The following is a 26,225-nucleotide window of genomic DNA, read 5'->3' on the forward strand; positions in this document are numbered from 1 at the left end:
CATCTTTAGTTAATAATTTGAATGGATTCGCTACTGTTCCACCTTGAGTCACAACACTTGCCCCGGCTAATTGTGAAGAACCTGGGATAAGTACTCCATGAAATGATTTCATTGGTATCATTAATTTAGAAATAGTTGGCTTAATTAATTTTGTCATTTATGATAAAAATAAAAATTTAAATTATGCCGTTCACTCTTTTGGAGCTCAGGACTTTCAGTCCGTTCTAAAGTTTGTTTCACAAACATTGAGCGTTCATTGAACTCTATACCATGCGAATACAGTCATAAATGGTGGCATGTATTCTTTACTTTGTCCCGTTGTTTGTGTATATCCTGAAACGAAATGTGTATGATTTCCTTCTCCCTGAGTGTCACTCCAGTAACAATTTATAGCAAACTTAACATCATCTTTAACATCATATCCTTTACCTTTTGTCATTCCTGACCAATCCCAATATCTATGCTTATGCCAACCTGCTTGAGATGTACTTAAATCTATGTAGTGACTGTGTGCAGGTAAATTTTCACCTGAAATCGTTTTACTTCCCCTGTTTCCTTTGAAGAGTTTGCACAATACAAAAACCTGTCAACTATTTGTTCCCATGCACCAACACCAAACATTACTTGAGGACCTCTTGCATCCATAGATGTATAAATAGAACCTACTGGGTTCATTAAATCAAACATATGAGATATTATAGGATTGTCTCTTTTGAACTTAAAATATAGTGCAACTATTTCAGGTTTCTTCTGGTTTGTGTCAGAATATTTTTTATAATATAATCTTAAGTTTTCAGAGTAGGTAAAATCTTGACTATAATATTTATTTCTGTCATCTGTATAATAATATACTATTCTCGTTTTTTCTATTGCATTATATCTTTTATATCTATAATAATCTAAATATAATGTTAGCTTTTGTACATCTACACGTGGTGTTCTGTCGTCATCTCCATAGTCATAATAATATGGTGCTGGAGCTGGGTCAGGCAATGTCATATCTACCATTTCATAAACTCTTAAATATTTCTTTTGTTCGTCTCCATATAAGTTTAAGTAGCAGTTGTTGTCTAATGGAACTTTAACTTGTGTACCATCATTCTTTTTATAGCTTACATACATTTCATTGTTATTTTTCGGAATGAGTTTACACTGTGTACCATTTTTTAAGGAGTGTACAAACTGCCATCTAAAATATTTATTTTCTTCATTGACAGAAAAATCACCAACAATAGTTTCAATATTTTTTGTTCCTATCAAACTTTGGTATATTTCGTTAACATATGTTTTATCCGCCTTCTTCTCTAACTCACTATCCACATATGTTTTATCCGCCTTAAGGTCTAAACATCCTGAAACCCATCCTGTATCAGCTTTAACTTTAAAAGTCTCAAATGTCCACTCATGATACCATTCAACCTTTTCTTTAATTTCATTATCTTTTTCATCAACATAAACCAAATTTGCCTTCTTCTCTAACTCACTATCCACATATGTTTTATCCGCCTTCTTCATTATGTCATTTAGGAAACCTTCTATGAATTCCTCATTTAAATTAAATCCTCCAATCTTCAAAACTTTAGGAAATGCATTTAATGCGTAATATCTCTGTTCTTCTGGTGGAATTGATGTTATATCATCCGTTATTCCTTTAATTTTTGAATTCATAAATAAAATTTCTTTTATATTTGATATCACCGCACCACCTTTGCAAACGAATTCGAAATGTTCATTTTTCAATACTATCTCCAAATCTCCATATTTCAACCTTTGCGTTTGTTCTGCCGTCTTTGAATTATATGCATATATGGCGTATGTAATGGTCTGAAGGACCTGGGTGTTTTGTGCCTTAAGTTGCTGTTGTTTAATCATTTATTATGATTTAAAAATAAATATTTAATCTGTTATCTCATCAGCTATTTTTTCTATTTGAAATTGCCATAATATTTCATTCATGAATTCTAAATCACAATCAAATAGGTCAGTTATTCTAAATTTAATATTTGATAAATCTTTTGAATGAAGAATAAATGAATTCCCGGATAATTGAAACGGATATGATAAAGAAAATGTGTTTAAGTTGATGGATAAAATGTTTTGTATTGATGGGTAAGAGTTAGGGTCTAATGTTTGATGTGAAAATCTCATTGGGGTATTAACTTTATCACATTTGATTAAAATGAAATTGGAACCGGTGTCAGAATACAAAACATCCCCAACATCTTTTTCAAAATTTAATATCCCCAACAATGAACGAAGATGAGGAGTACAAAATTTAATTTTCAGCGGGAATTTAATAAGGTTATTTATTTCATCAAGTTCAAAAAGTTTATCAGGTTTTGATTTAAAATTTTCTTCATACCATACGATAAATGATTCATTTAAATAACTTAAAATCATGTTAATATCCCATTTCGTTATCACATTATTTATATACATATCATACGTTTTTTCAAGGTCATCTTTAATAAATGATATATAATCTGAAGGGTCTAAAAGAATGGGATTAAATTTACCACTCACAGAAACGAGAGTAACATTATAAATTCCGCTAACTGTTAAATTTAATTCACAGCTATTATTCGAAATAATATTGATAATTGACATTTTTATTACGATTAAAAATATGGTAAAGCGTTATTTTCCAGTGATAAATAAAACTAGAATAAGATTACCTCAAGAATTCATAAATTCAACGAATAAGAAATTCATTCATGTTATAAATTTTAGTGTTTTCAGACAATATGAGTCAATGTCATATTCATCAACAGGTTATATTTCACTTCATTCAAATTTAGTTCAATCAAACCCATATAATGACCATTTCATAAGATTTTCAGATGGTATTAAAAATGTAATTGATAGATTAAAATATGAACAGATTGACAATATCGAATTTTTGGAATTTTGGTTTAAATATCCGATGGAAAAAAGATTGAAGTTAAAGATAAAGCTGATACTATAACAAAAACAATTACAATGACCGATCCGGATAGTGGGGAACAAAAAGAAATAAAACAAACGATAGAAACTGGTGAAAGGTCAATTATTATTGATTATGATTCAAAGGATTATTATTCGATAATGTTAATGCTTGAATATTAAATAGCCTTAACAAAGAATTTTTCAAGTGATATTTTATATTCATCAACTATTTTATTATAAATATCATTATATGTTAAATGAAGTTCAGTTGTTGTTCCGTTCTTTGATATCTTAATTGTGCTAATATCCTTTATAGGATTTATTTTTGCAACTGTTCCGCAGCATGAAACCTCATCATCTATGAAAAATTGAATCTTAACGTCTGAATCTTGAACATCACAAAGAATGGCGATAATGTGAATTAATGATTCATAAGGTAAAATAATTAAACCGGATTGGTCAATTAAATTTATTATTGAATCATAATTATTAATTATTATATCACGGTAAATTTTCATTAATTCAGAATTAATGTCTATTTTATATGGGTTCTCGATGTTTGATGAAAGAGGTGGGGGGTATGTTGGATAAGTGGGAATTTCAACAGGTTCTTTACCGGGTTCAGATAAAATGATTGGGTCTCCATTCTCCTCATTCTTCGGTAAGTCACGAGTTAATAAATTTGGTTGAGTTGCTGACCTTGTTAATTCGGGGCTAACATTAACTTTAACATTTTGAATAATTCGTGATTTATCATCATTTACGTTATAACCAACCGTAATCTCTGCTTTTGCGTTAGTGTTCTTTTGACTAGTGAAACGTCTTCTCATTTATAATCGAATAAAAAAAATATATTTAAACTTTTATTTTGCTGGAACTTTTGAATCTATTATTCCCTGTATTTGTTCATGAAGTTGATTTTTAGCATTTTCATCGAAATTAATAGACCGAATATATTCATTAATTGCATTCTTATAATCATCTGATTTCTCAAATTTTCTTTTATCTGATTCCTTAACTAAATCATAAGTTAAACCACGTTGCTGATATAATGGTTTCTTAATTAAATCTTTGAATGCTTGAGATAAAGCACCTGATGCAATTCTTGCTACTATAATTGGTTGGAATTGCTGTTTAAGTTCATCTTTAACATTTGCGAAAACTGGATCGAATAAAGCAACTTTAAAGAATTTCTTAGCTGAAATTTCAGGTCTAATATTTGCATATTGACCATCAAACTGGTTAGAATATCGTGGTAATCCATCCGGTCCCTCTTCAACAGCATTTAATTCTTCATTGAAATAAGAATATGGATTATGACGGTATGAATTAATTGGACCATTTTCACCTTCTCCAATGTATTGTTTAACAGCTTTTCCATTTTCATCAAATTGCATAGGATAACGTTCATTATATGCTTTACGTTTAGGATAATCAGATATAGTTAATTTATAACCATTTATGACTTTAATATTTCCTTGACCATCAGTAACGAAAACTTCATTTATACCATCAGGTTTTCCATTTGGACCCGTAATGTCTGCTTCGTGTGCTTCCCAATTTGGACCTTGACGTTTGGCATATGCTTGAGCTTCTGGTAATGTTAAAACGTTTCTCATTTGTTTAACATCTTTTTGAAGACCAGCAACAATATGAACTAATTCTTTCATTCCATCAGGAACTTTCATAGTTCTATTATATGCACCCTTTTTGTTTGTCCCTTGTTTTAATGGAACCTGTAGAAGATTTGCCATTTCTGTCATGTTTAATTATAAATAAAAAACAAAAATTAATTATAAAAAGTTAATCAAATTTAACACTTCCTTTATTTAAATCAACTATTATTTTTCCATGTTCACCTAATTGCTGATATTGTGTGTAAAGTTCATTAATGCTCATTGGTAAATTCACTTGATAAAGCATAACGTTCAACTGTTGACGACTAAACCCACTGAAAATGAAAAGGGTTGATAGATTTGATTTAATGTTTGTGCTTAATGCTTTGAAGTATTGAACAGCCATGAAGAATGAACACTGAATGTGTCGACATTGAGTTAATAACTGATTAAAATATGATTTCTCATTTGTTATTAGTTTTGATTTCACTGCATCATCTAGAAAAATGAGTGAATGCAAAAATTCTCTATCAAAAATTTGAAATAGAAAGTGTTTCAAATAATTCATCCCGTTGTTTATCAATAATTTTATCCTATAATCCTTGCTTATTGATTGTATTATATAATTCTTTATACATTAAAAAGTTTTTTAAATAATCTTCTGCTTCTTCTTGTGATAAATAAATAATTGGAATTTTGATTAAATGCTTTAAAGATTCAAATGTATCATCTGAAGGTGAACCTGAACGGTTGATATAAATTAACACATGTGAATAGGTGGAAGTGTTAGCAATAATGATAATTTGTTTTAATATCGTTAATGTTTTACCTTTATTTTGTTTACCAATTGCTGCAGTGATTGAATTTAAGTAACATTCAGAATATGGAATTTTCATTAATTTTTCCTTAGATAGAGCATTTCTATTATCACTCAATGCTTCATTAATCATATCATCTACGTATGTATTATATACTCCTGCTAATTCTTCATAAGGGGTGGATGAATTTAAATCCATTTAATCAAAAATAAATTTATAATTTTAAACATTTCTATTCATCAATATTTCATCATATGAACTTCTATACTGTGGTGGTGTACCTGTTGGATGATATTTCAAACCTTCATCCGGTGTCCATGTCCAATATGTAGTCCTAGTAAACCAAACCTGAGGAGGATTTGTCACCTTTGAACAGTAAGTGTCATTTACACCCCGAATGATTGGATAAGCTTTCACTTGTACTGTAACTTGTGAGTTGAAAGTTTCTAATCCATCAAAGAATATACCCGCTCCATCACGTTGAACTGGAATAGTGCATAAGAATGAAGTTTGGTCTTTCCATGTTCTAGCTAATGGCGTGCCATCATCATCATTCAGTGGTCTAGTTAATGAGTCCTCGTATTCTTCTGTGCATTCATTCACTCCATCTAAATCAGAAGCTTGAAGCATACGTGTAAAGAATATGTCACCCACTGTGGTCATCGCTTGATCGGGGAAGTTTTCTGGAATCTATAGTGACCTGAAGACCTCGAAGCATTGGATTTTCTAAAACCGTTCTTTGCATTGCATTCTTCGGAAATGTTAACACAACATCTGTAACATTATGAAGAGCGTATGAGAAATCTGAGCTGATACCTTCAGGAGTGATGCAACCTCCATTTAGTGAACGAACGTCAATATGTTGAGCTGGAATCATGAATGGATCTTCCTTACTGAATAAAACGTGTATTGCTTTAACTGATTCTTCAATTAAACCGTATCCTGGTGTAATGCATTTATCCTCTAAAACTTCCATCTTTGTGCATGAAATAATAACGTTATCAACTGTTGCGTCAGCAGATGTAGCGGCTAAGCTTGTAATTAATTGGCAGGAAGTCCGATTTGTTGGAATTTGCGATCATATTTATAAACATGATTCATAATCTTTTCATAATTTTCATCAGTTATCTTTTCATAAACGTAATTTTGTAAATCAGCAACTCTTAACGGGTCAACCTGACAAAATACTAAAGTATCCCTGAAAACATAATATTTAAGAATGATATCACCAAATGATTTAGGATAATCATCGAACGCCTGAAATGCTAACAAATCATTTACTGGAATAATCATATCAAAAGTGATATCAACTTCTTTATTTGCGTTCTCGAAAACTTCTGAAGGGTCAATATATTTACCACATACTGAGTTATCATATTTTTGAACATTATTATATAACGAATGAACAAACTTTTTAACTTTCCTTTCTGATTTTGGTTTATATGTTGCAAATGCGAAAGATTCACGGGCGCAATCCATTTGAAGATAACCGGCATCACCTCTTTCGGTTTCTACTTCTAATTGTTTAAAGCTTTGATTTGATGATTTGTAACCAACGAATAAACGCATGCATTTAAAAGCGGTATCACATGTGAAAGCTTTATTTGAAACTAGAGTTGCTTTAACTTTGCGTTTAATATATGTGTCACCTAATTGGTTCACATCATGAGCCGGATTTGTAATTCTTAAATGAGTTTGTTTATCATCAAAATATGGAGCATCAGAGTCATAGCATGAACTTTCAAGTTCTCTATAATATCTTCTACCGTCATTCTTTGCGAATATTTCATTTATCTTTTCGAATGAATGAAACACATTTCCATTAATTGGTTTAGTGTTTGGCACCAAATAGTTAGTCGTCATTTATTAATAAATAAAAAATCAAAATTAAAAGATGAAAATGAATTTTTAATTTTAATGAAATAATCAACTATGGCTGCAGGATTCTTTAAGAAACTGTGGGATAAAGTAAAAAGAGGAGCGCATAAAGTTTGGGAAACAATGAAGAAAGGAGCAAATTGGATATTTAAGAATAAAGAAGCAATTAGTGACGTTGCTGAATCAATAACACCAAAAGCCGCCCAATAAGAGAAATATTAAATAAAGGAGAAAAAGTTTATCAAAGACTTCAACCGATACTAAGATAAAAATAATATTTATTTATTTTTCCACTATCTACCTCCTATTTTATTAAGTATTCCTTCAGCAATTCCACCAACTGCGTTACCTGCTTGTGCTCCATCGCCGGATTACCTGCTTTGTACCTAATACTCCACCTATGATAGTTCCTGCCGTTTTCGCTACTGGTGCCAAAAAGTTTGCAACGGGTTTAATAATCTTTTTATAAACCCAACCCGCAGCTTTCTTAATTCCATCCCATAATTTTTTAAAGAATCCTGCCGCCATTTCTGATTTAATATTAATTAAAAAATATATTTCATCACTTATATTCTAATTTTTATTTAATGATAATGTAATAAACAGAAATTCATCAAAAGTGACAGCTCTCAATTTTTTGACATTTGTAAATTCTGAATTGAATGAGAAAAATGAAATAATACTAAGCATAATACAATATTCTAGATTTAATTATAATTAGGAAAAATTTAGTTTTGAGAGTACTTTTCATAGGCATATAATGAAATCTTCTGAAAAATAATATCACATAAACTCATATATTTTCTAATATATAACTATTTATATAAAAATCAAATTCAATGACTTAAAAGCGAAGGATAAACCTCAAAATTTACGAATATAATGAGTGGGAATATAATGCTTATCTATCATAAAACCATATGAAATACAATTTTTGCTTTACGCCTAATTTTTGACGACAATTAGCAAAAAATGTTAAATGTTAACACTCAGTCCATTTGAATATGAAAAATAAAATTGACTTTGATTAAATGTTTTTTATTTCATGCAATTTCTTCTTGCGACCAAAGATTTGAATAAAACTTCAAAAAATAAGATAGCTTAAAAATAATACGGTAGTGTTTACTAATAGATGAATAGTATATAAATTCTATAAAATGGATTTGATCCAAAAAAATATATAAAATTTGATCATAAATAAAATCGTTTTAAATTACTTCTTCATTTAAATTATAACAATTATTTTTGATTTTATATTTTTTGAACTTTTAATCAAATCTTTGGTCGCAAGAAGAATTGCATGATAAATAAAAACATTTAATCAAAGTCAATTTTATTTTTCATATTCAAATGGACTGAGTGTTAAATTTAACATTTTTTTGCTAATTGTCGTCAAAAATTAGGCGTAAAGCAAAAATTGATATTTCATATGGTTTTATGATAGATAAGCATTATATTCCCACTCATTATATTCGTAAATTTTGAGGTTTATCCTTCGCTTTTAAGATCATTGAATTTGATTTTTATATAAAATAGTTATATATTAGAAATAATATGAGTTTATGTGATATTATTTTTAGAAGATTTTGTGTTCTTCTTCAAAATTTTATTTTTTATTAAAAAGAATCTTTACAAAATATACATTTACTTTAATTAATATTTAAAAACGTGCTCTATCAAAAGTTCCAAAAATTCAATATTTTAGCTTTTCTGAGGTGTCACTTTTGATGAATTTCTGTTTACAACAATAAATGAAACCGATTTTAAAAATAAATGAAACAGAGGAGGAAGAAATAAATGAAAGTGAAAATGTTCAACAAAAAATAAACGTTGTTAAACCAATTACTGAAATAAAAATTTTTTCATCTGTTGAAGAATTTAATGACTATTATGCTAATAATAAAAAATTATTTGAAGAATTGACAACATGTAAATTGAATAAAATGTTTAAAGTTGATGGATTCAAAATTTCAAAAATAAAAGGGGTGGTTAGTTTGAAATCTATTCCTCAATCAAGAATCACCTCATTAATGAAAATAGATGATTTAACAAAAAGAATAGAAGAGATTGAAGAAAGAATGAATCAAATAATTGATTTCATAAATTCAAATAATCATTAGTTTCTTAAAGTTCAATGTTGATTCTGAGACATAAATTTTTAAAGTTTATTTTTTTATTTTTTTATTTCATTATGGTAGTGAATCTTTTATTCATGAAAATAATTATTTCTAATTTCTTTTACTCGTTTATGAGGTCTTTGATTATGACTCCATTGATTCCATTCAGGATTTAAACAATGTTTAATTAATCGCGGAATATCTGACATCATCTATATATATAGCTTCTTTTATAAAAGATAAAAAATAAATTATTTTAAAATTAATGTTAATTTTTTAAAATGCGTTTAGTATATAAATATATTTTAATGCATCGTCTATATATAGATGTAACAAAAAAAGTCACACAACCCATCCTATCCTACTACTATTGAATAAAATTTTCATTCATTTCTATCGGGGTGCTCCGAGCGCAGATAGAAATGAATGAAAATTTTATACAAACACCTGGACTCATTTATCATTTTTACTAAAAATCGATAATCTGATTATAGTTTTGTTAATCTTTGATTATTCTTTCAAGCTTACAACAATCTACCATAAATTATACCATATCTATCGCCAAGATCGTACCAATTTTACTGGAAATAGATCAAAATCTAGCTGTTCATGGAATTTTATACAACTATTCATTGAAATTTATAAAATTCCAATGATGGTGTTGCTTGATATGCAATCAGTTTCCAATGGCCGAATTTTCCATTGAATTATCGTGTTTGACCCTAAAATTTTCTAAAATTTTGAAATGTTCATAAATGCTCCAGCACTTAAAAGGCAAGAGAACTCATTCAAAATCATTCACAACAAAACAGAATACTCAGTAGATCCAATTAAAATGGCCGAAAACTCAAAATTTTTTGCAGAAAAATTACTTATGAGTAAAGATAACAAATTTGAAATCAATGATATGCATTCAGAGACTGCATTTGATACATTCATTAAGATGTGCAATTACCAAGACGCAAATTTCAATTTTGAAGACAATATTGAACTTCAATCCATCATTGATGAATGGAAATGCGATAAAATACGCACACATCTCTCACACATTATAGTTGACAATCCACATTTCTATGCAAAAGAGGATCCTTTTGTAGAAAGACCACATGATCAAAGTAAAGAGCAAATCTCAATGAAAAAGGTCGAAAAACCACCAGAACCACAACCAAAAACACCAGAAACACCTAAAAAGAAAGTTGAATCTGCCAGTATTACTCCAATTCAATTCAAACTTCCAAATACAAAGAATATTGAGAAAGCATTACCAGCAACACCAAATGCTAAGGTAGATCAACCACCAGTATCACAATCAATCAAACTTCACATAAAAACAAGAACAGGAAATTTATACTCAATTTCGATAAATTTAAGCGATACAGTGGAAAAATTAAAGAGAAACCTTGTTCAAAGAACAGGAATACCCATAAACCAACAGCTTCTTTATTTCAAATCCGATATTTTGAAGAATGATTCCACAATTTCTTCTTTAAAGCTCGAAAACAGATCAAGAGTATACCTTGAGAGATTAGATGAGACTCTTAAAGGTGATGAAATCACAATTATTGTCCAGCATCAATCTTGTAGCGATGTTCCTTATTATATCTCCGGTTCTAGAAAAGTTGATGATCTTTTAACACAAATCAGATTCAAAGAAAGCAGAAATCCACCATTTGATGTCATGTTTAATGGAAAAGTCTTAAATCCTCAAAATACAATTTCAAGCTACGGAATAACAGACCACAGTTCCGTTCTCCTTGTTTTTAGAAAGTAGAAATAGAAGTTTTACTATATCTTATCTTATTTTTTTGTAAAATTTGTTAATAAATATTTATAAAGTTGTCTTTTTTATACATTATTTTCAATTCTTTAAGAATCTTAGCTCTGTGAGTCATAAATGTTTTAAATTAAAGATCGATTTTAATCAAAAATGCCAAAGTATTTTTTATGGTAATTGTAGTATTTGAATTGTTTTGTTACTGATGTTAGATATGAAGATCCGAATAAAAAGTCTTTTCGCTCAAATGCTCGATTTCATAAAAAGATTGTGAGAGATTTGTTCAATCCTAGTACATTATCAGACACAGTATGTTGCGTTATCTCCTCTTGTCTCTCGAATTATCACAATCAGAATGAGATTATCAATCTTATATTACTCAATTAATCACAATAACCGAATGGTGATGAAATTACATGTTATCATCGATTATAGAAATATTATCAAATAGGCATTTTAGCAAAACAAAAAAAATATATTGAAATCAAGAAAATACAGTAGAATGACTGAGACAATTTGTTATCTCAACTTTAATCAAATATTTTTAACTAGTTTTAGACAATTTGTTATATCAATTTTGATCAAAAAAATTTTTGACTATATTTGGTCGGATACAATGAAAAAATGACAACTTTTACAAATTTATCATTTTAAAATGTCTACTGTTCAAGTTGACGAAGACCTTTATAGCCGCCAACTCTATGTCCTTGGTGTTGATGCTATGAAAAAAGTCGTTTCTTCCTCAGTCCTCATCTCCGGAATGGGCGGTGTTGGTGTTGAAATTGCAAAGAACATCATTCTTGCCGGTATCAAGAATGTTACAATTCAAGACACACGCACAGTCACAATGCTCGATTTAGCTGCTCAATTCTATCTCGATGAGTCTAAAATTGGCAAGAATCGTGCAATTGCCTGCTACAATGAACTTATTGGCCTTAACAACTACGTATCCGTCGCTGTTGACACAGATGAAATCACAGAAGAATCAATCAAGAAATACAACTGCGTAGTTTTAACAGATTGGAGATCCCTTGAACAGATCAAGAAGATCGCCGCTATCTGCCATGCCAACAGCATCAAATTAATTGTTGTTGACTGCCGTGGTGTCTTTGGTTACATTTTCACAGACTTTGGCGCTTCATTTGTTTCAAATGATGCAATTGGCGAACGTCCATCCAGATTCCTTATCAACATGATCACAAACGCCGAAGAAGGTAAGGTTACATGCGATGCCGATGAGCCACACCATCTTTCTGATGGAGATCACGTCAGATTCGAAGAAGTCGAAGGCATGACAGAGGTCAACGACAAGGAGTTCGAAGTCAAGGTTATTTCTCCAAGACAATTTACCATTGGAGATACAACAAAATTCGGCCAATATACATCAGTCCACAGATCTGGCTACGGCAACCAAGTTATTGTTCCAAAGGAGTTCCATTACATGGCATTAGAAGAAGCCCTCAACCACGTCAACGAAAAGATCGTCCAGTTCGATTGGGGCTGCTTCGGCCGCGATCAACAAGTTGTTCTCGCTTTCCTCGCTATGTCAAAGGTCATTGAACAAACAAACAGTCCGAAAATTACAGAGGAGCAGCTCTTGGCCGCTGCCAAAGAGCTCAATTCCGCTCATAAAATCGTTGATGAGATTGATGAGAAGCTCTTCAAGTTGTTCGCTATGGGAACAGAGTCCGTCATCTCCCCAACATGCGCCGTCTTCGGCGGCATTGCTGGCCAGGAAGTTCTCAAGGCTGTTTCCTCCAAATTTACTCCAATCGACCAATTCCTCGGTATCGGCTACATCGAGGCCCTTCCAACAGAGCCAAAGATCGCTTTGACAGGCGACCGCTACGATCCATACCGCATGATTTTCGGAAATGAGCAACAGGAGGCCATGCAGAACCTCCGCTACTTCATGCTCGGTGCCGGAGCTCTTGGCTGCGAGATGCTCAAGAACTGGGCCATGATGGGCGTCGCTACAAAAGGAAATGGCGGAGTCATCGTCACAGATATGGATTCCATCGAGCGCTCTAACCTCAACAGACAGTTCCTCTTCAGAGACAAGGATATCGGCAAGATGAAATCAACAGCAGCTGGAGAAGCAGCCAAAGTCATGAACAAAGACATCAAAATCGAAGCCCATACAAACAGAGTCGGAAAAGAGTCCGAAAACATTTACAACGACGATTTCTTTACACAATTGTCCGGAGTTTGCAATGCTTTGGATAATGTCCAAACACGTCTTTATTCCGACCAACAGTGCGTTTTCTACAAGAAGCCAATGCTCGAGTCCGGTACTTTGGGCACAAAGGCTCACTACCAGATGATTATTCCATATCTTACAGAAAGTTACTCATCAACAGCCGATCCACCAGAGAAAGATATTCCACAATGCACATTACATAACTTCCCATCCAACTTGGACCACTGCTGCATGTGGGCTCGTGATATTTTCACTGGATTGTTCGAATCAATGCCAACATCGATCAACAAGTACATTACGGACGAAGACTACATCTCTACAATGCAGGTCAATGACCCAGGAAGCGTTTTACCAACACTCAGAACGATCAAATATTTCATGGTCGACCACCATCCAAAGAACTTCTCAGATTGCGCCAGAATAGCTCGCGGCAAGTTCGAAGAGCTCTTTGTCGACAAGATCAACGAGTTACGCACACAATTCCCAAGAGATTACGTTTCTGAGACAGGTGTTCCATTCTGGACCGGAAACAAGAGATTCCCATCCCCAATCTCCTTCGACAAGACCAATGTTGAGCTTGGCAACTTCATCCGCTCTACATCTCAGATTCTTGCCCGCATTTTCAACATCAAACCAGAAGGAGATGCCGTAGAACTTGCTTTTGCCAACGAAGCAATCAAAGCCACAGCTCCTGTCCGTGATGCATCAGCAGATCCATTGACACAAGACGAAATCGAGAAAGAAAACCTCATCAAGGAACTTTCCGCAGCCAAATCATCCTTCCACAAGGTCAACCAAGAGGAATTCGAGAAGGACGATGACTCAAACGGCCACATGGACTTTGTTGCCTCAGCAGCAAACTTAAGAGCATCAAACTACGAAATCCAGAACGCATCCAAATTAGAGATCAAGAGAATTGCAGGAAAGATCATTCCAGCCATTGCCACAACAACAGCAATGATCTGTGGATTTGTCTCTCTCGAGATGTACAAGATCCACTCAATTCAGCCAAAGAAGTTGACTGATTTCAGATCAGGATTCATCAACTTGGCATTGAGTTTGTTCTCTATCTCAGAACCAGGCGAATGTCCAAAGAAGAAATGCACTGCAACAAATGAGGAATACTCACTCTGGACAACATGGGATATCGAGGGAGATGTAACTGTTCAGGAGTTCATCGACCAGGCAAAGCAGAAATACAACGTTGTTGTTGATATGATCACTGTTGGTTCTTCCCTTGTTTACATGAGTTACATGAATCCTCCTGAGAAGAAGAAGCAGAGATTGAACACTAAGATTACTAATATTTTGAAGAATGAACTTAAACAGCCGATCAATGAGGGACAGATCTATGTAAATGTTACACCTGTTTGTGTCGATGAGGATGATAACGAAGTAGAAACACCTGCTTTCCGTATAGTTCTTAAGAAGTAAATTTAAATAAAATAATCTTTTTTTTTAATAAAATTCATCTTTTTTTAAGGGTGCACTTACCACTTTCTGACAAGCTATGAAAAAATCAAATATATCTTTATTTTAATAGCAGAAAAGTATAGCAGCCATATTAGGCACTATATGTGATTTGTATTTACTTTCTCCTGGCCAAAAATATTAACTTTTGACCTTATAATATTGGGATAGAAAGCTTGAGTGTCAAAAAAATTGAGAGAATGTCAGAAAGTGGGAAGTGCACCCTTAAAGAAATTTTTTCTGATATTCTCTCATAAAATTAATGACAAAAAACACTACAGCAATATTAGGTATTATCCGGACCAAAAATGTCAGAAAAATAATTGAGAGAATGTCAGAAAGTGGAAAGTGATCCCTTAAAGGTGCAATTACCTCCATCTGATTACCAATTCAAATTTTTGACAACTGGCGTGAAGCGTCATTAAAAATTAATTTTAAATATCTGAATTGAATGATATGTCATTCGAGCGTAAGTGCATACTTAAGGGATCACTGCCTTAGTTTACAACTATTCAATTTTTTGCACTTAAATGTTCTTTTTCTCTATGTAGTCATGTGATTTTATCCCAAGCATATGGGGATTCTAAATTTTTGTCCCTATCGTTATCCCAATTGAATTTTTTTTGGAATTTAAAAATTTTTTTTCTCCATGTAAACTTAAATTTTAATTTTTACCACTAAAATGCAATATTTCAACAAATTAATGAGTAATAATATTTTAATTTATAATAAATATTATAAATCTCCTCAATTTAATGTAATTATTGTATTAATTTTTGTTGAAAATATAAAATCTTCAAGTAAATGATGTGAATTTAATATTTTTAGAATGTTGTTTAATTGTACTATATTATGCATGTAAAATTTTGTTACAATACATTTTATGTGGGATCCCCATTGCCCAATTGAGAGAAAATTGAGAGGTGGGATTGGGCTAGCCCAATTCAAAATATCCCAGGTGGAAATAAAAAAATTAACAATTCAACATAAAAAAGCATCTTAAATAATAATGATAAAAAGAAATTTTGTATGAATTTCAATCAAATTTGTTTTTATTCAACTTAAGAAATCACTTCATTAATGAAAGAAGTCGGGTTCACAACATATCCCGATCTTGAAACGAAACAACATGTTTTTTTGATGCCCTAAACGGGGGGGGGGTCGCCAGCAAAAAAAAAAGATGTCAAAATTTATCCCAAAAATTTAAAAAAAATCGAAGAAAGTGCATCCCAGGGATTATAAAATTTAAGTTTTGACATCTCTACTCTATGATAGAATTGATATTTATATGAATAAACATAATCATACCCTATTTTTTTTTCACTGTTTCAAAATCTATAAAATATCTCAGGAAGAAGACTCAAAAGATAGTGATTCCTGAATCTTTTTATTCCTTTATTATTCTGTTATTGCATGAATAAATGCTTGATTTTGAAACAAAGTTTTTCCACTTCAAAAATATGTTTAAAAAATCAGATTTTAAAAATTTGAATGAAATTATGATTGAGTTACTTGGCACCGATTTTTTGTAAATATTTTTTGACATCATCACGTGCCAACGTCAGGGCAGTTTTCCCTTCATCAGTCTTTGCATCCTTATTTGCTCCAATAGAGATTAGATATTTGACAAGTTCAAGATTGTTATAAAGTGATGCATAAATAAGTGGAGTATATCTAAATTTATTTTTTCCTTCTTTATTAGCTCCAACTGAGATGAGATATTAAACAACTTCAAATTGACCATACATTGTTGCAGCTATGAGTGGGGTATCTCCATAATTATTCTTTACTTCTTTGTCACAACCGCATTCAATTAGTGATTTAACAAGTTTGAGATTTCCTGTTTCACATGCGACATGAAGTACATTCTTCGCAATAACATTTTGATCTTGAGGTGTCTTCTTTTCCCAAAGTCCTTCTTCACATGCCTTTGACAGCAATTCAAGTTCTCCTTCTGTAGAAAGTTCATCAAGGAAATCATAAACACTTGCAAAATCATTAGAATGCTTTAGCTCTTTGATTTTAGCCAATTTATCATTGAAGCTCAGACCCATGATTCGCTTTTAAAAAAAATTGATCAAACTGTATTGTTGAATTTTTTTTCCACCAAGAAATTTACCACCATGGTTTTTTCCCCCTCGAAAAAGAAAAAAAATTCAACATGGCTTCTAACAAATGAATGGTGCTTTTTTTAGCACAAACTTTGAATCAAAATCATTATCTAGAATAATGAGTCATCTAGATTACAAAACTAACTAACGAATATTAATTGTCATGTAAGAGTATTGGATAAGCATATTCAGGTATTTGTTTTACCTTTCTTTTTAAATTTATTCGTTTTATCAGATTTTAATCGAAGAATGGTTTAGCCCTTTCATCGCTTTGAGTGTTAATATATCCATTTTCAAAGCAAATGAATCCAAAACAATCCGATAATAAACTTTGAGCTCAGAATCTATAATTTTTTTCAAACAATAAGATACTTTTTAATGCAAATTTCGATGATACCATTGTAGACTAATCCATGATTAAAAAAATATTTTGAGAATTAATAAACGTTCACTTTTATTATTTCATTTTTAAGAAAAGAAAATGAGTAAAAAGATCATTACAATACAAGTTGGTCAATGCGGTAACTCCATCGGGCTTGAATTCTGGAAAACACTTTCCACAGAACACGGAATTGGCCCAGATGGAGTTTTGAGAGAACCAGAAAATACACTCGAAGATCGTAAAGATATCTTCTTCTACTCATCAGATGATGGCCGGTATATTCCGCGCGCGATCTTGATCGATCTTGAACCTAGAGTTATTATGGGAATTAAAAACTCAGAACTGAAAGATTTCTTTAACGCAGAAAATATGTACATCGGTGTTGAAGGTAGTGGTGCTGGTAACGTTTGGGGTACGGGTTATGCAGAAGGTGAAGCACATTACGAAGCATTCTCAGAAATTGTTCGTCGTGAAGTCGAAGTTGCCGATGCTCTTGAAGGATTCATCTTTACACACTCAATTAGTGGTGGTACAGGATCTGGTCTTGGCTCATTCCTTATTGAAAAGTTATCAGATGAATATAAGAAAGCAACTACAATTTCATACTCAGTATTCCCCGGTGAAGAAGATAAAGATGTCGTTGTTGCCCCATACAATAGCATTTTAACATTAAAGAGATTGACAAACAATTGCGATGCAGTTGTTGTTCTTGATAACACCGCATTAGGTGCAATTACAAATCCAGTTACTCCTGGTGGTGTATCCAAGAAGCGAACAGAAGGAGGAAAAACAGAAAACTCTTTCCGCGAGATGAACATGCTAGTTTCAAACGTTATGGCTGCTACCACAGCAACACTCAGATTCCCAGCATACTCAAACAATGATTTAGTCTCTCTTTTAGCACCATTAGTTCCAACACCAAAATCCTATAGGCTCTATTTATACGTCAATGCCACTCAACAAATCCAGCAAGTGTTTTAGGTTTTGGTACGTGGGAACAGATTGTAGATAAATTCCTCTATTGTGCGAACTCTTCAAAGCAAACAGGTGGTTCGAAGAAAATTAAAGAAGCAAACCTTCCACCGCACACTCATACAGGAACTACAAACTTTTCTGGTGACCATAGTCACTCATTAAGAGACCATCCATTATACAACTCAGAATATTATGCTGGCAATGACGTTTTATCTCCAGATTATAACCATTCGGCAAAAAAGACTTTTCGACCAACTGAACCAGGAGGAAATCATTCACACACTTTCACAACAAATCCAACAGGTTCGGGTGCAGATTATATGCCTCCATTTATGACTGTATTCGCATGGTACCGCGTTCAATAAACACACTTGAGCCTTGACTCAAAGGGTCTAGACTTACCGCGTTCAATGAAATCTTTAACTTTACATAAATGAGCTTGAAAGAAGTATTCGAACAACATCCATGGAGGTCATTTAAGAAATTCAATGAAGCTGCAAAGAGTTGGGGATTTACTAACAGAGCTGAAGTTAAAAAGTTCTTTGACAAAAATGTTGTACATCAAACAAAAATAAATCCTTACGACTACTTTTTACCAATTTAGTCCAACACTCCTGATGCATACCAATTTGACACTCTCATTCAAAGCAGAAAAGGAGGACATAAACCATTCCTCATCTTCATAAATGTTAACACTCGCAAAGCTTTTGCGTATATAATGAGAAATAAAGGAACTCGTGAAGTGTTAAGAGTTTTACAAAAGTTTGTAGCAGAACATAACCCAAGTACTTTAACATCAGACCAAGACAGTGCATACCTCAGCAACGAAATCACAGAATTTCTCATTAAGCATAACATAACTCACTACACTACTGAAGACCATAACCATAACATACTCGGCATCATTAATCGCTTCATAAGAACGCTCAGAGATTTAAATCAAGAGCGAGACTTTACCGAAGAAACAATGAAACATTTTCTCGAAGTATATAATTCCTCAACAAATTCTACAACAGGACATACACCAAATTCAATGACACAACAACAAGAAGAAAAGTATATACAAAAGAAACGAAGCCAAACACATCTGGGACCATTAGAGCGGGAGTACTGGAAAGATAAAAATATGCCAGAAAGAATAAGAAAATTCTTCTAAACTTTTTCATTAGATGTAAATCAGACAAAGCATTTACCAGAAAGAATGAGAAAATTCTTCTAAACTTTTTCGTTGGATGTAAATCAGACAAAAATATATTTTAGGTGAAGAGGTGAGATTTCACCTGTTTTTTCACCTGTTTTCTCACCCTCACCGCTTAGCGGCTCAGATTGCTTTTGCTTTCTCGTGAATTTTCATGAATTTCCTTAAGATAGAAAAAATAAAGTTAGTTTTATTTTTATTTATTTTTTTATCTTGTATGTAAAGATATGATTTCAACAATAGGTTCTACAACAATTCAAACAACTACAGCACCAAACTCTTTAGTCATGAATCCTACATCTATGTTAGTAGAGATGAAAAGCTTCATTCCTTCTTCATATACTTTTGAGACAGAAATACAAAGAATTAAGCAAGAACTTTTAACAAGTAATTTAGACTGTAGTGCGAAAGATGAAACAAATGAACAGTATCTTTATGACATGCAGGACATTATTGACCATTTACCCAAATTGCCTGAAATCCAACAACAAAAGCTCACTATTCATGAATTCGATGAAATAGAAGTGAAACCAACTGACTCAGTAGAAATAAAGAAGTTCATACGTAAAGTAAACTATGAGTTTCTAGGATATCATTGCAACCATAAAGTTATGGACAAAGATTGCGACATGGTATATAAGAACATCTCTGACATATATAAATCTGGGGAGTTTAAGACATACGACAACTTTGTTTCATTAGTTGCTGAATGTGTATGGCAGATAAGAGATAAGGATAAAAGATGTAAAATATGGAATGGACAAATAAAACCAACAACTTTTGAGTTAAAGAAAACCATTGACGCCTTAGTTGTTCTAGCAGGTCAAATTTCAATGTATAACGCAAAAATGAATCCGCAATGTTCAAAATGTAAAGCAGCAATGAGGAAATATAACTACTCCGTCAAAGAGATAGAACGTATGAGAAACGACTATGCTGACTTAAAGAAAGAAGTAGAGAAACCAGCAGAAGATAAAATGGACATGTTAGCATTTCTGAACAAAAACTATCCAACAGCTGACGATTTCCTATTATCTGATGTCAAGAAGAAGTATAAAGAAACTTTCGGCATTGTTAAAACTTTTGACATACTGACAGAAGAAATAGAAGCTACGAAATTGTTTAGAATTTCAAATATACATCGTACAATTCATGTAAAACGCTTATAAAATAACTGGGGTGAAAAATTAGGTGAGAAAACTGGTGAAATCTCACCTCTTCACCTAAAATATATTTTTATTGAATTCAGCAACAAAAATCATGAATTTTCCTTAAGATAAAAAAATAACGCTAATTTTTTTCTAAGAAAATTTTTTATTTTGTATGTAAAGACAGAAATGACAAACATTGAGTTTGAAACAGTTAGAAAGATAGACAATGACACCAAAGTGGTTAGAATAGGTGATTTAAACGTAAGATACTCAAAGAAATACAACAAATATTCTTTGTCAGACATTATATCTCCATCTGAAAAGAAAACAAACCATTGGGTTAGAAATGCTTCAACTCAGAAAATTTTGACAAGAAATCCTGAGCTTATGATATCAGTAAGATTCTATGGAACTACAGCATATCTCATTGACAAAAGTCTTATACCAATAGTTTTGTTATGGATTGACCCAGTTGTTGGATATAACTTCATAACATATGGTTCATTCGATACGGAACGTTGCAGTGAAGGCTTACTTTACATCGTTCAGAAACCGAAGGACTTCAATACAAAGAGATATAAGATAGGAAGAACATATAATATAACTCAAAGATATGACAGTACAGTCAATAGAGTCAAGGTTGTGTTCGTTAATGATATGAGAGCTGTAGAAACAGAACTACTTGAAAAGTTTGAGAAAATGTATGGTGCTCCCATGAAAGGTAAAGAAACGTTTGAAGTAGATGAGATAGATAAAGCTATAAAATTATTTGACGAAGTTGCTGAAAAATACATGTAAAGCGTTTATTTTTGGTCTTTTGTGAAAGTCAGAAAATAAAGTTAGTTTTATTTTTATTTATTTTTTTATTTTGTATGTAAAGACAGTAATGTCAACATTAGAGAACACAACAACTGCTATCGTTCATGAAGCTATAAATGAAGAATACGAATACATACAATATAACAAACAACTTCGCCTCATTCGTTCGGTCAAAGATGACATGTACCAAATGCAAAGTATAATGAACGCTCTTCGTTCTACAAAGCAAGCATATCATTGGTTTGAAAACCAACAGACAAAAGAACTTTTAGAAGAATTTCCTCATATGATTGCTTCCCTCGGAAAACCGAGAGAAGAGATTCCATTCGAAAATCGCAAGAATTTGGCACCTGGTTTGAAAGGTTATTATGTTCATAGACTTTTAGTAAATGCTGTAGCAATGTGGGCTTCACCTCGTTATGCTTGTTATATTTTCATGATGTTAGATGAACTATATAAAGCAGAACGTGGAGAGATGGAAAAGAAACTTCAAGCAAAAGATGAAGTCATTGAATCCAAAGACAAAAGCATACAGAAAAGAATACCACGTTCAGTACCAAAAGGAAAGGAAAAGAGTTATAAGTATATGATATATACTGAAGAGTTGGAGAAAGAAGAAGATAAAGATATGGTTATGTTGCATTTAGTCAGAAGAAACAACAAGAGCTTTTATGACCTCGCTAAAATATATAAATCTGACAGAAACTGGTTCTATCGTGAAAACTTACCGATTTCAATGACACCGAATGAGCAAATAAAGGAAATTGTCAAAAGTACTCTTCCTCAAACACACTATGACATCAAAGGTTGCACAATACTTACATTCAAAGAAGACTTACCATTACTGAAGGAAAAAATAACAGAATATTTCGACAACTTCAAAGAGGAAGAATGAAAAAAAAATATATTTTTGCTTAAATGACGTCAGGGTCAATTTCTTCAACCATTTCACTTTCTTCGTCAATGTCAATAGAAGCTTCTTCAACCTTTGTAAGAATTTCTGTATAACATCTTTGTTCGTTATTGTCTTCAGAGATGAAGGATAATATTTCACATTTGTTTCACCCTTCTTATATTCTTTCTGTTCGGAAAGATTCATAGCAATACTGAAGAAGTCAATGTTAGAGTTCTTTATAACAGTATAATGAGTATCTTTGACATTCACGAAGAAACCCTTTTGTTTCAAAACTACTGCTAACTCTTGTGAAGTATAACGTTTGCGGTCAATGACAATAGCTAATGGTCTGACATACTGACCAAACTTAGATTCTTTCACAAACTTCTTGTTAAAGATAACATTAACGTTTGAAGCACCATTGAACTCATTCTTGATGGCAGTAGCGAGAGCATTGTATGAAAAGAACTTGCAATCTTGCATGTGTTTCATTAAAATAAAAATATTAAATTATTTTGAAAAAATAATTTAAAAAAAAATCTAATCTAATTTTTTCAAAAAAATATTTTTTTATTTCCTACTAAAGATGTATCGGAAGTTGTCTAAGTTAGAACACTCGGAAATAAAACAACTTCTTACAGAAGCTAACATAGATGTTGCAAAGCATTACGCGACAAACAAAAAATCACTCGCCGACTTCATTAAAGACTACAATGGTGAAATAACTTATGATAGAATTCATGAGTTCATAAAGCCGCAACGCGGCGAGGACGAAGTCCATGCGAGTATATAAGAATTTCCGAAAAAGTGACAGCCAAAAAGCGACACTTTCAATAGGGAGTAACACTTAAAAAGTGACAATTTAAAATTCACAATAAATAAAAATAATAAATTTTTTAGTCTATTAAATTATTCTTTTCTTTGAAATCCTCCAAAAATTCTTCGAAATGTTCTAAAATATAATCTGGAGAATTATAACAAAATTCATTAATTTCTAACATATACGTATCTAACAATTCATTTGGAATTTCAAACGATCTTAAATATGTAATTGAATTTTGTATCTTCTCATTTATTTGAGAAAGTTTTTCTTCAGCATTTTCCAATAAAAATCTTAATGGATTCAAATTGGCTTCTTGATTCTGAACAAAATTTAATACTTGGTATAAACGTGATTGAACTTCTCTTTTCAATTTTGTTTTATAATCTGTCAATCGAGGCTCGCGAATTCTAATTGAAGGAATAAAACCTGTTTGAAGTAAATCGTTTTTAATACGATAAAAGTAATTGGGTGCAACTTCTTCTAAAAGATTTTTGACAAAAACATCAATTCTTTGATTTTTAACGCAGCCAAAATCGTGATATTTTATCTTTTTAAATAAAGATTCAGAAACGTTATTCACAACGGTTAATTCATTTGGTCTGGCAGCGGCTATCCACATCATAGCCAACAATTCCTTATACAAAATTCAAAAACTTGGGTGCAATCAGAACTGATTGCACCCAAGTTTTTGAACTTTCTTGAGGGAATTAAAGGGTGAGAGATTTATAGTCTATCTATATATCTCCCACCCTCTAATTCCCTCCCTGACAGCGGGAAATTTTGTCTGAATGTTAAACTATTCAGACAAAGTTTCCCACTGTTTGCGAAGGAATTGTTGGCTATGATGTACTGATTCATGATCAGTACATCATAGCCAACAATTCCTTATATAAAGTTCAAAAACTTGGGTGCAATCAGAACTGATTGCACCCAAGTTTTTGAACTTTCTTGAGGGAATGGAAGAGTAAGAGGTATACATTATGAATATATACCTCTTACCCTTCCATTCCCTCTCTGACAGCGGAAAACTTTGTCTGAATGTTAAACTATTCAGACAAAGTTTCCCGCTGTCAGCGAAAGAATTGTTCCATCTGGTGCATAGAGTGTGAATCTATGCACCAAATGGAGCAAGTCCCTCGCGAAATTGCCAAAACTTGCGTCGCATTTCAAAGATTGCGACCCAAATTTTGGCGATTTCTAGTAGAGATGGAGTATTTTGAGTCACTGACCTATATGCAGTGGCTCAAAGGGCTCCATCTCTACTTTGAAGCAAGGAAACTTTCCTCGAAATTTTGATAATTTGAAGAAAGTTTTCAAGCAATTAACAAAGGATTACTCGCTATGAGGTAAAAATTCTAGATTTTCACCTCATAGCGAGAGCTTCCCTTTCATTGCTTGAAAACTTTCCCCAGCTTCAAAATTGGGGAAAGGGCTGTAAAGTCGACTCCGATACCAGCAGGTACCAGAGTATTTAAAAGAGAAGCCCTCGTACGAGTTTCTATGAAGACCTTCTCATTCAAGAAGATCTTAATAGAAAATCGTACGAGGGCATTGGAAACTCGCGTCTGGTACATGTTGGTACCAGAGTGTTTGAGATTTGAAGACTCTGGTACTAACATGTACCAGAATTTATGATGAATTTAAGATGGACCATTATAAAATGGTAGCGGTTTGTTTCAAAAAATTTTAGATGAGATTTGCATAGATATAGATTATATGATTTATACATATGAAAAATAATATATAAAAATATAATTTTGAGATAATTATGTAAATAATATTTTAAATATTTGAATTTGAGGTATAATTTTATAGTAAAATATATTATAAAGAGTATTTATATAAATATTGTAAAATAATATAAGTAATAAAAATTGAGACCCCTCCCTGTTTTTGATGTTTTGTCACTTTTTCGGTAATTCTTATTGTTTCAAGTCCATGCAAGAACATTTCCTTTAAATGACGTTGCTATTGACTTATATCATAGACGTTCAGTACCACATGAAGTAAGGCGTGAAATGTTTGACATAACAAATGCAAACGTTGGTGAAACAAGAAGAAGAGACGACACACTGAAACAACAGAGAAGAGAGATGTTTAAAAGTGCTATAGAACAAGTTCGCAAAGCTAACGATGTCATTCGTTCCATTGACGACAAACCAAAAGAAGGTGAGAGATGGTTAAAGAAAGATGAAGAGAATAGGAAGAGAAATGTGAAGTCAGGCAATAGACTCATTGACTTTAACATCGAAGCTTTAGATGAACCAAACAGAGACTACTTACACAAACATTTCGGTAAGGTTTTCATGAGACTCTTAGAGAAAATTAAAATAAACTCACAACAGAGATGGATGGTATGTTATAAACTTGGTGGAAAGTATGAATGTTCTACGTTAAACCTCAATAATATTGGAACATTACTACATCAGCTCTTGAAGGAGAACTTTATATCAGAGATAGAAGCAAATGCTGCAGGTATTGTTGAAATGCACTATGACTTCTTCTTGACAAACATAAAGAATCTTACTGAAATAAAGATGTATGATTTAACAGAATATGAAGGCTTAACGATGTCAGATGTAAAGAAAGGCAAACCAAAAAAGAGACCATATAGAGATGAAAGCACACTGACAAATGACCAGAAAGCCATTTTGGAAGCTCTTAAGCAAACAGGAAACCCAGCACTTATAGAAAGCTTTTGGAAAGATAATGGTGAAAAGAAGTTTTATAAGAAGAGAAGCGGTCAGTTCTGGAAGTATCTTTGCACATTACCTATAAATCTTGAACGCTACCAAATCTTCAATGAACTGAACAAAAGAACTGCAACACTTATGACAGAAGACAATTGTTTCGTTTATGCTTGCATTTAGTCTGGAGTAAATGAAGAAACTATTGACCACATGAAAGAAGTCATTCGTGTTAGAGACTTTCCTCAAAGTAAAGTACAAGAAATTTCTGACGCAACAGGTATAGCATTTAATGTTACCATTGGTTACTTCAATGACTCAAGATATAATGAAATAAAGAGATACATACCAAAAGAATGTGAAACTGTTCGAACTATTGACCTACT

The 26,225-nt window shown here is 32.3% G+C and overlaps 8 protein-coding genes and 7 pseudogenes across 15 annotated transcripts, besides 9 other annotated features; 8 read left to right on the forward strand and 7 right to left on the reverse strand.

Annotated features, from left to right (window-relative positions):
- Positions 1-5,431: part of a mobile genetic element that runs on past the window's edge.
- TVAGG3_1094330 lies at positions 254-645 on the reverse strand (annotated as a pseudogene). The gene has a single exon. A coding segment is annotated over exon 1 (392 nt).
- Positions 925-1,872, reverse strand: TVAGG3_1094340 (annotated as a pseudogene). Its single transcript has one exon. A coding segment is annotated over exon 1 (948 nt).
- TVAGG3_1094350 (uncharacterized protein) lies at positions 3,102-3,755 on the reverse strand (the record flags this gene model as incomplete). Its single annotated transcript, XM_051257142.1, has 1 exon — positions 3,102-3,755. The coding sequence occupies one exon, from the start codon at positions 3,753-3,755 to the stop codon at positions 3,102-3,104; it is 654 nt and encodes a 217-aa protein (XP_051075647.1).
- On the reverse strand, positions 3,822-4,322 carry TVAGG3_1094360 (annotated as a pseudogene). The gene has a single exon. A coding segment is annotated over exon 1 (501 nt).
- Positions 5,432-6,470: 1,039 nt separating the features above from the next.
- Positions 6,471-7,222, reverse strand: TVAGG3_1094370 (annotated as a pseudogene). The gene has a single exon. A coding segment is annotated over exon 1 (752 nt).
- A 611-nt stretch (positions 7,223-7,833) lies between these two features.
- Positions 7,834-7,870: a mobile genetic element.
- Positions 7,871-8,946: 1,076 nt separating this feature from the next.
- Positions 8,947-8,984: a mobile genetic element.
- Positions 8,985-10,099: 1,115 nt separating this feature from the next.
- On the forward strand, positions 10,100-11,177 carry TVAGG3_1094400 (ubiquitin-like family; the record flags this gene model as incomplete). Its single annotated transcript, XM_001299692.2, has 1 exon — positions 10,100-11,125. One exon carries the CDS (start codon positions 10,100-10,102, stop codon positions 11,123-11,125), a length of 1,026 nt encoding a protein of 341 aa, XP_001299693.1.
- A 580-nt stretch (positions 11,178-11,757) lies between these two features.
- Positions 11,758-14,778, forward strand: TVAGG3_1094410 (ubiquitin activating enzyme E1 family; the record flags this gene model as incomplete). The annotated part of the gene is made up of 1 exon (XM_001299693.2): positions 11,784-14,762. One exon carries the CDS (start codon positions 11,784-11,786, stop codon positions 14,760-14,762), a length of 2,979 nt encoding a protein of 992 aa, XP_001299694.2.
- A 28-nt stretch (positions 14,779-14,806) lies between these two features.
- Positions 14,807-14,834: a mobile genetic element.
- A 160-nt stretch (positions 14,835-14,994) lies between these two features.
- Positions 14,995-15,027: a mobile genetic element.
- A 98-nt stretch (positions 15,028-15,125) lies between these two features.
- Positions 15,126-15,158: a mobile genetic element.
- A 3-nt stretch (positions 15,159-15,161) lies between these two features.
- Positions 15,162-15,276: a mobile genetic element.
- Positions 15,277-16,519: 1,243 nt separating this feature from the next.
- Positions 16,520-16,852, reverse strand: TVAGG3_1094460 (protein ubiquitination; the record flags this gene model as incomplete). Its single annotated transcript, XM_001299695.1, has 1 exon — positions 16,520-16,852. The coding sequence occupies one exon, from the start codon at positions 16,850-16,852 to the stop codon at positions 16,520-16,522; it is 333 nt and encodes a 110-aa protein (XP_001299696.1).
- Positions 16,853-17,390: 538 nt separating this feature from the next.
- On the forward strand, positions 17,391-18,272 carry TVAGG3_1094470 (microtubule nucleation; the record flags this gene model as incomplete). The annotated part of the gene is made up of 1 exon (XM_001299696.2): positions 17,391-18,272. One exon carries the CDS (start codon positions 17,391-17,393, stop codon positions 18,270-18,272), a length of 882 nt encoding a protein of 293 aa, XP_001299697.2.
- Positions 18,273-26,225: part of a mobile genetic element that runs on past the window's edge.
- Positions 18,985-19,422, forward strand: TVAGG3_1094490 (integrase core domain containing protein family; the record flags this gene model as incomplete). The annotated part of the gene is made up of 1 exon (XM_051257143.1): positions 18,985-19,422. The coding sequence occupies one exon, from the start codon at positions 18,985-18,987 to the stop codon at positions 19,420-19,422; it is 438 nt and encodes a 145-aa protein (XP_051075648.1).
- Positions 19,692-20,633, forward strand: TVAGG3_1094500 (organellar and viral DNA polymerase type B; the record flags this gene model as incomplete). The annotated part of the gene is made up of 1 exon (XM_001299697.1): positions 19,692-20,633. The coding sequence occupies one exon, from the start codon at positions 19,692-19,694 to the stop codon at positions 20,631-20,633; it is 942 nt and encodes a 313-aa protein (XP_001299698.1).
- Positions 20,802-21,346, forward strand: TVAGG3_1094510 (annotated as a pseudogene). The gene has a single exon. A coding segment is annotated over exon 1 (545 nt).
- Positions 21,910-22,329, forward strand: TVAGG3_1094520 (uncharacterized protein; the record flags this gene model as incomplete). Its single annotated transcript, XM_051257144.1, has 1 exon — positions 21,910-22,329. The coding sequence occupies one exon, from the start codon at positions 21,910-21,912 to the stop codon at positions 22,327-22,329; it is 420 nt and encodes a 139-aa protein (XP_051075649.1).
- On the reverse strand, positions 22,500-22,821 carry TVAGG3_1094530 (annotated as a pseudogene). Its single transcript has one exon. A coding segment is annotated over exon 1 (322 nt).
- Positions 23,113-25,084: a mobile genetic element.
- Positions 25,501-26,022, forward strand: TVAGG3_1094550 (annotated as a pseudogene). The gene has a single exon. A coding segment is annotated over exon 1 (522 nt).

Source organism: Trichomonas vaginalis (assembly GCF_026262505.1).
Source record: "Trichomonas vaginalis G3 chromosome Unknown ctg_209, whole genome shotgun sequence".
NCBI lineage: Eukaryota > Parabasalia > Trichomonadida > Trichomonadidae > Trichomonas > Trichomonas vaginalis.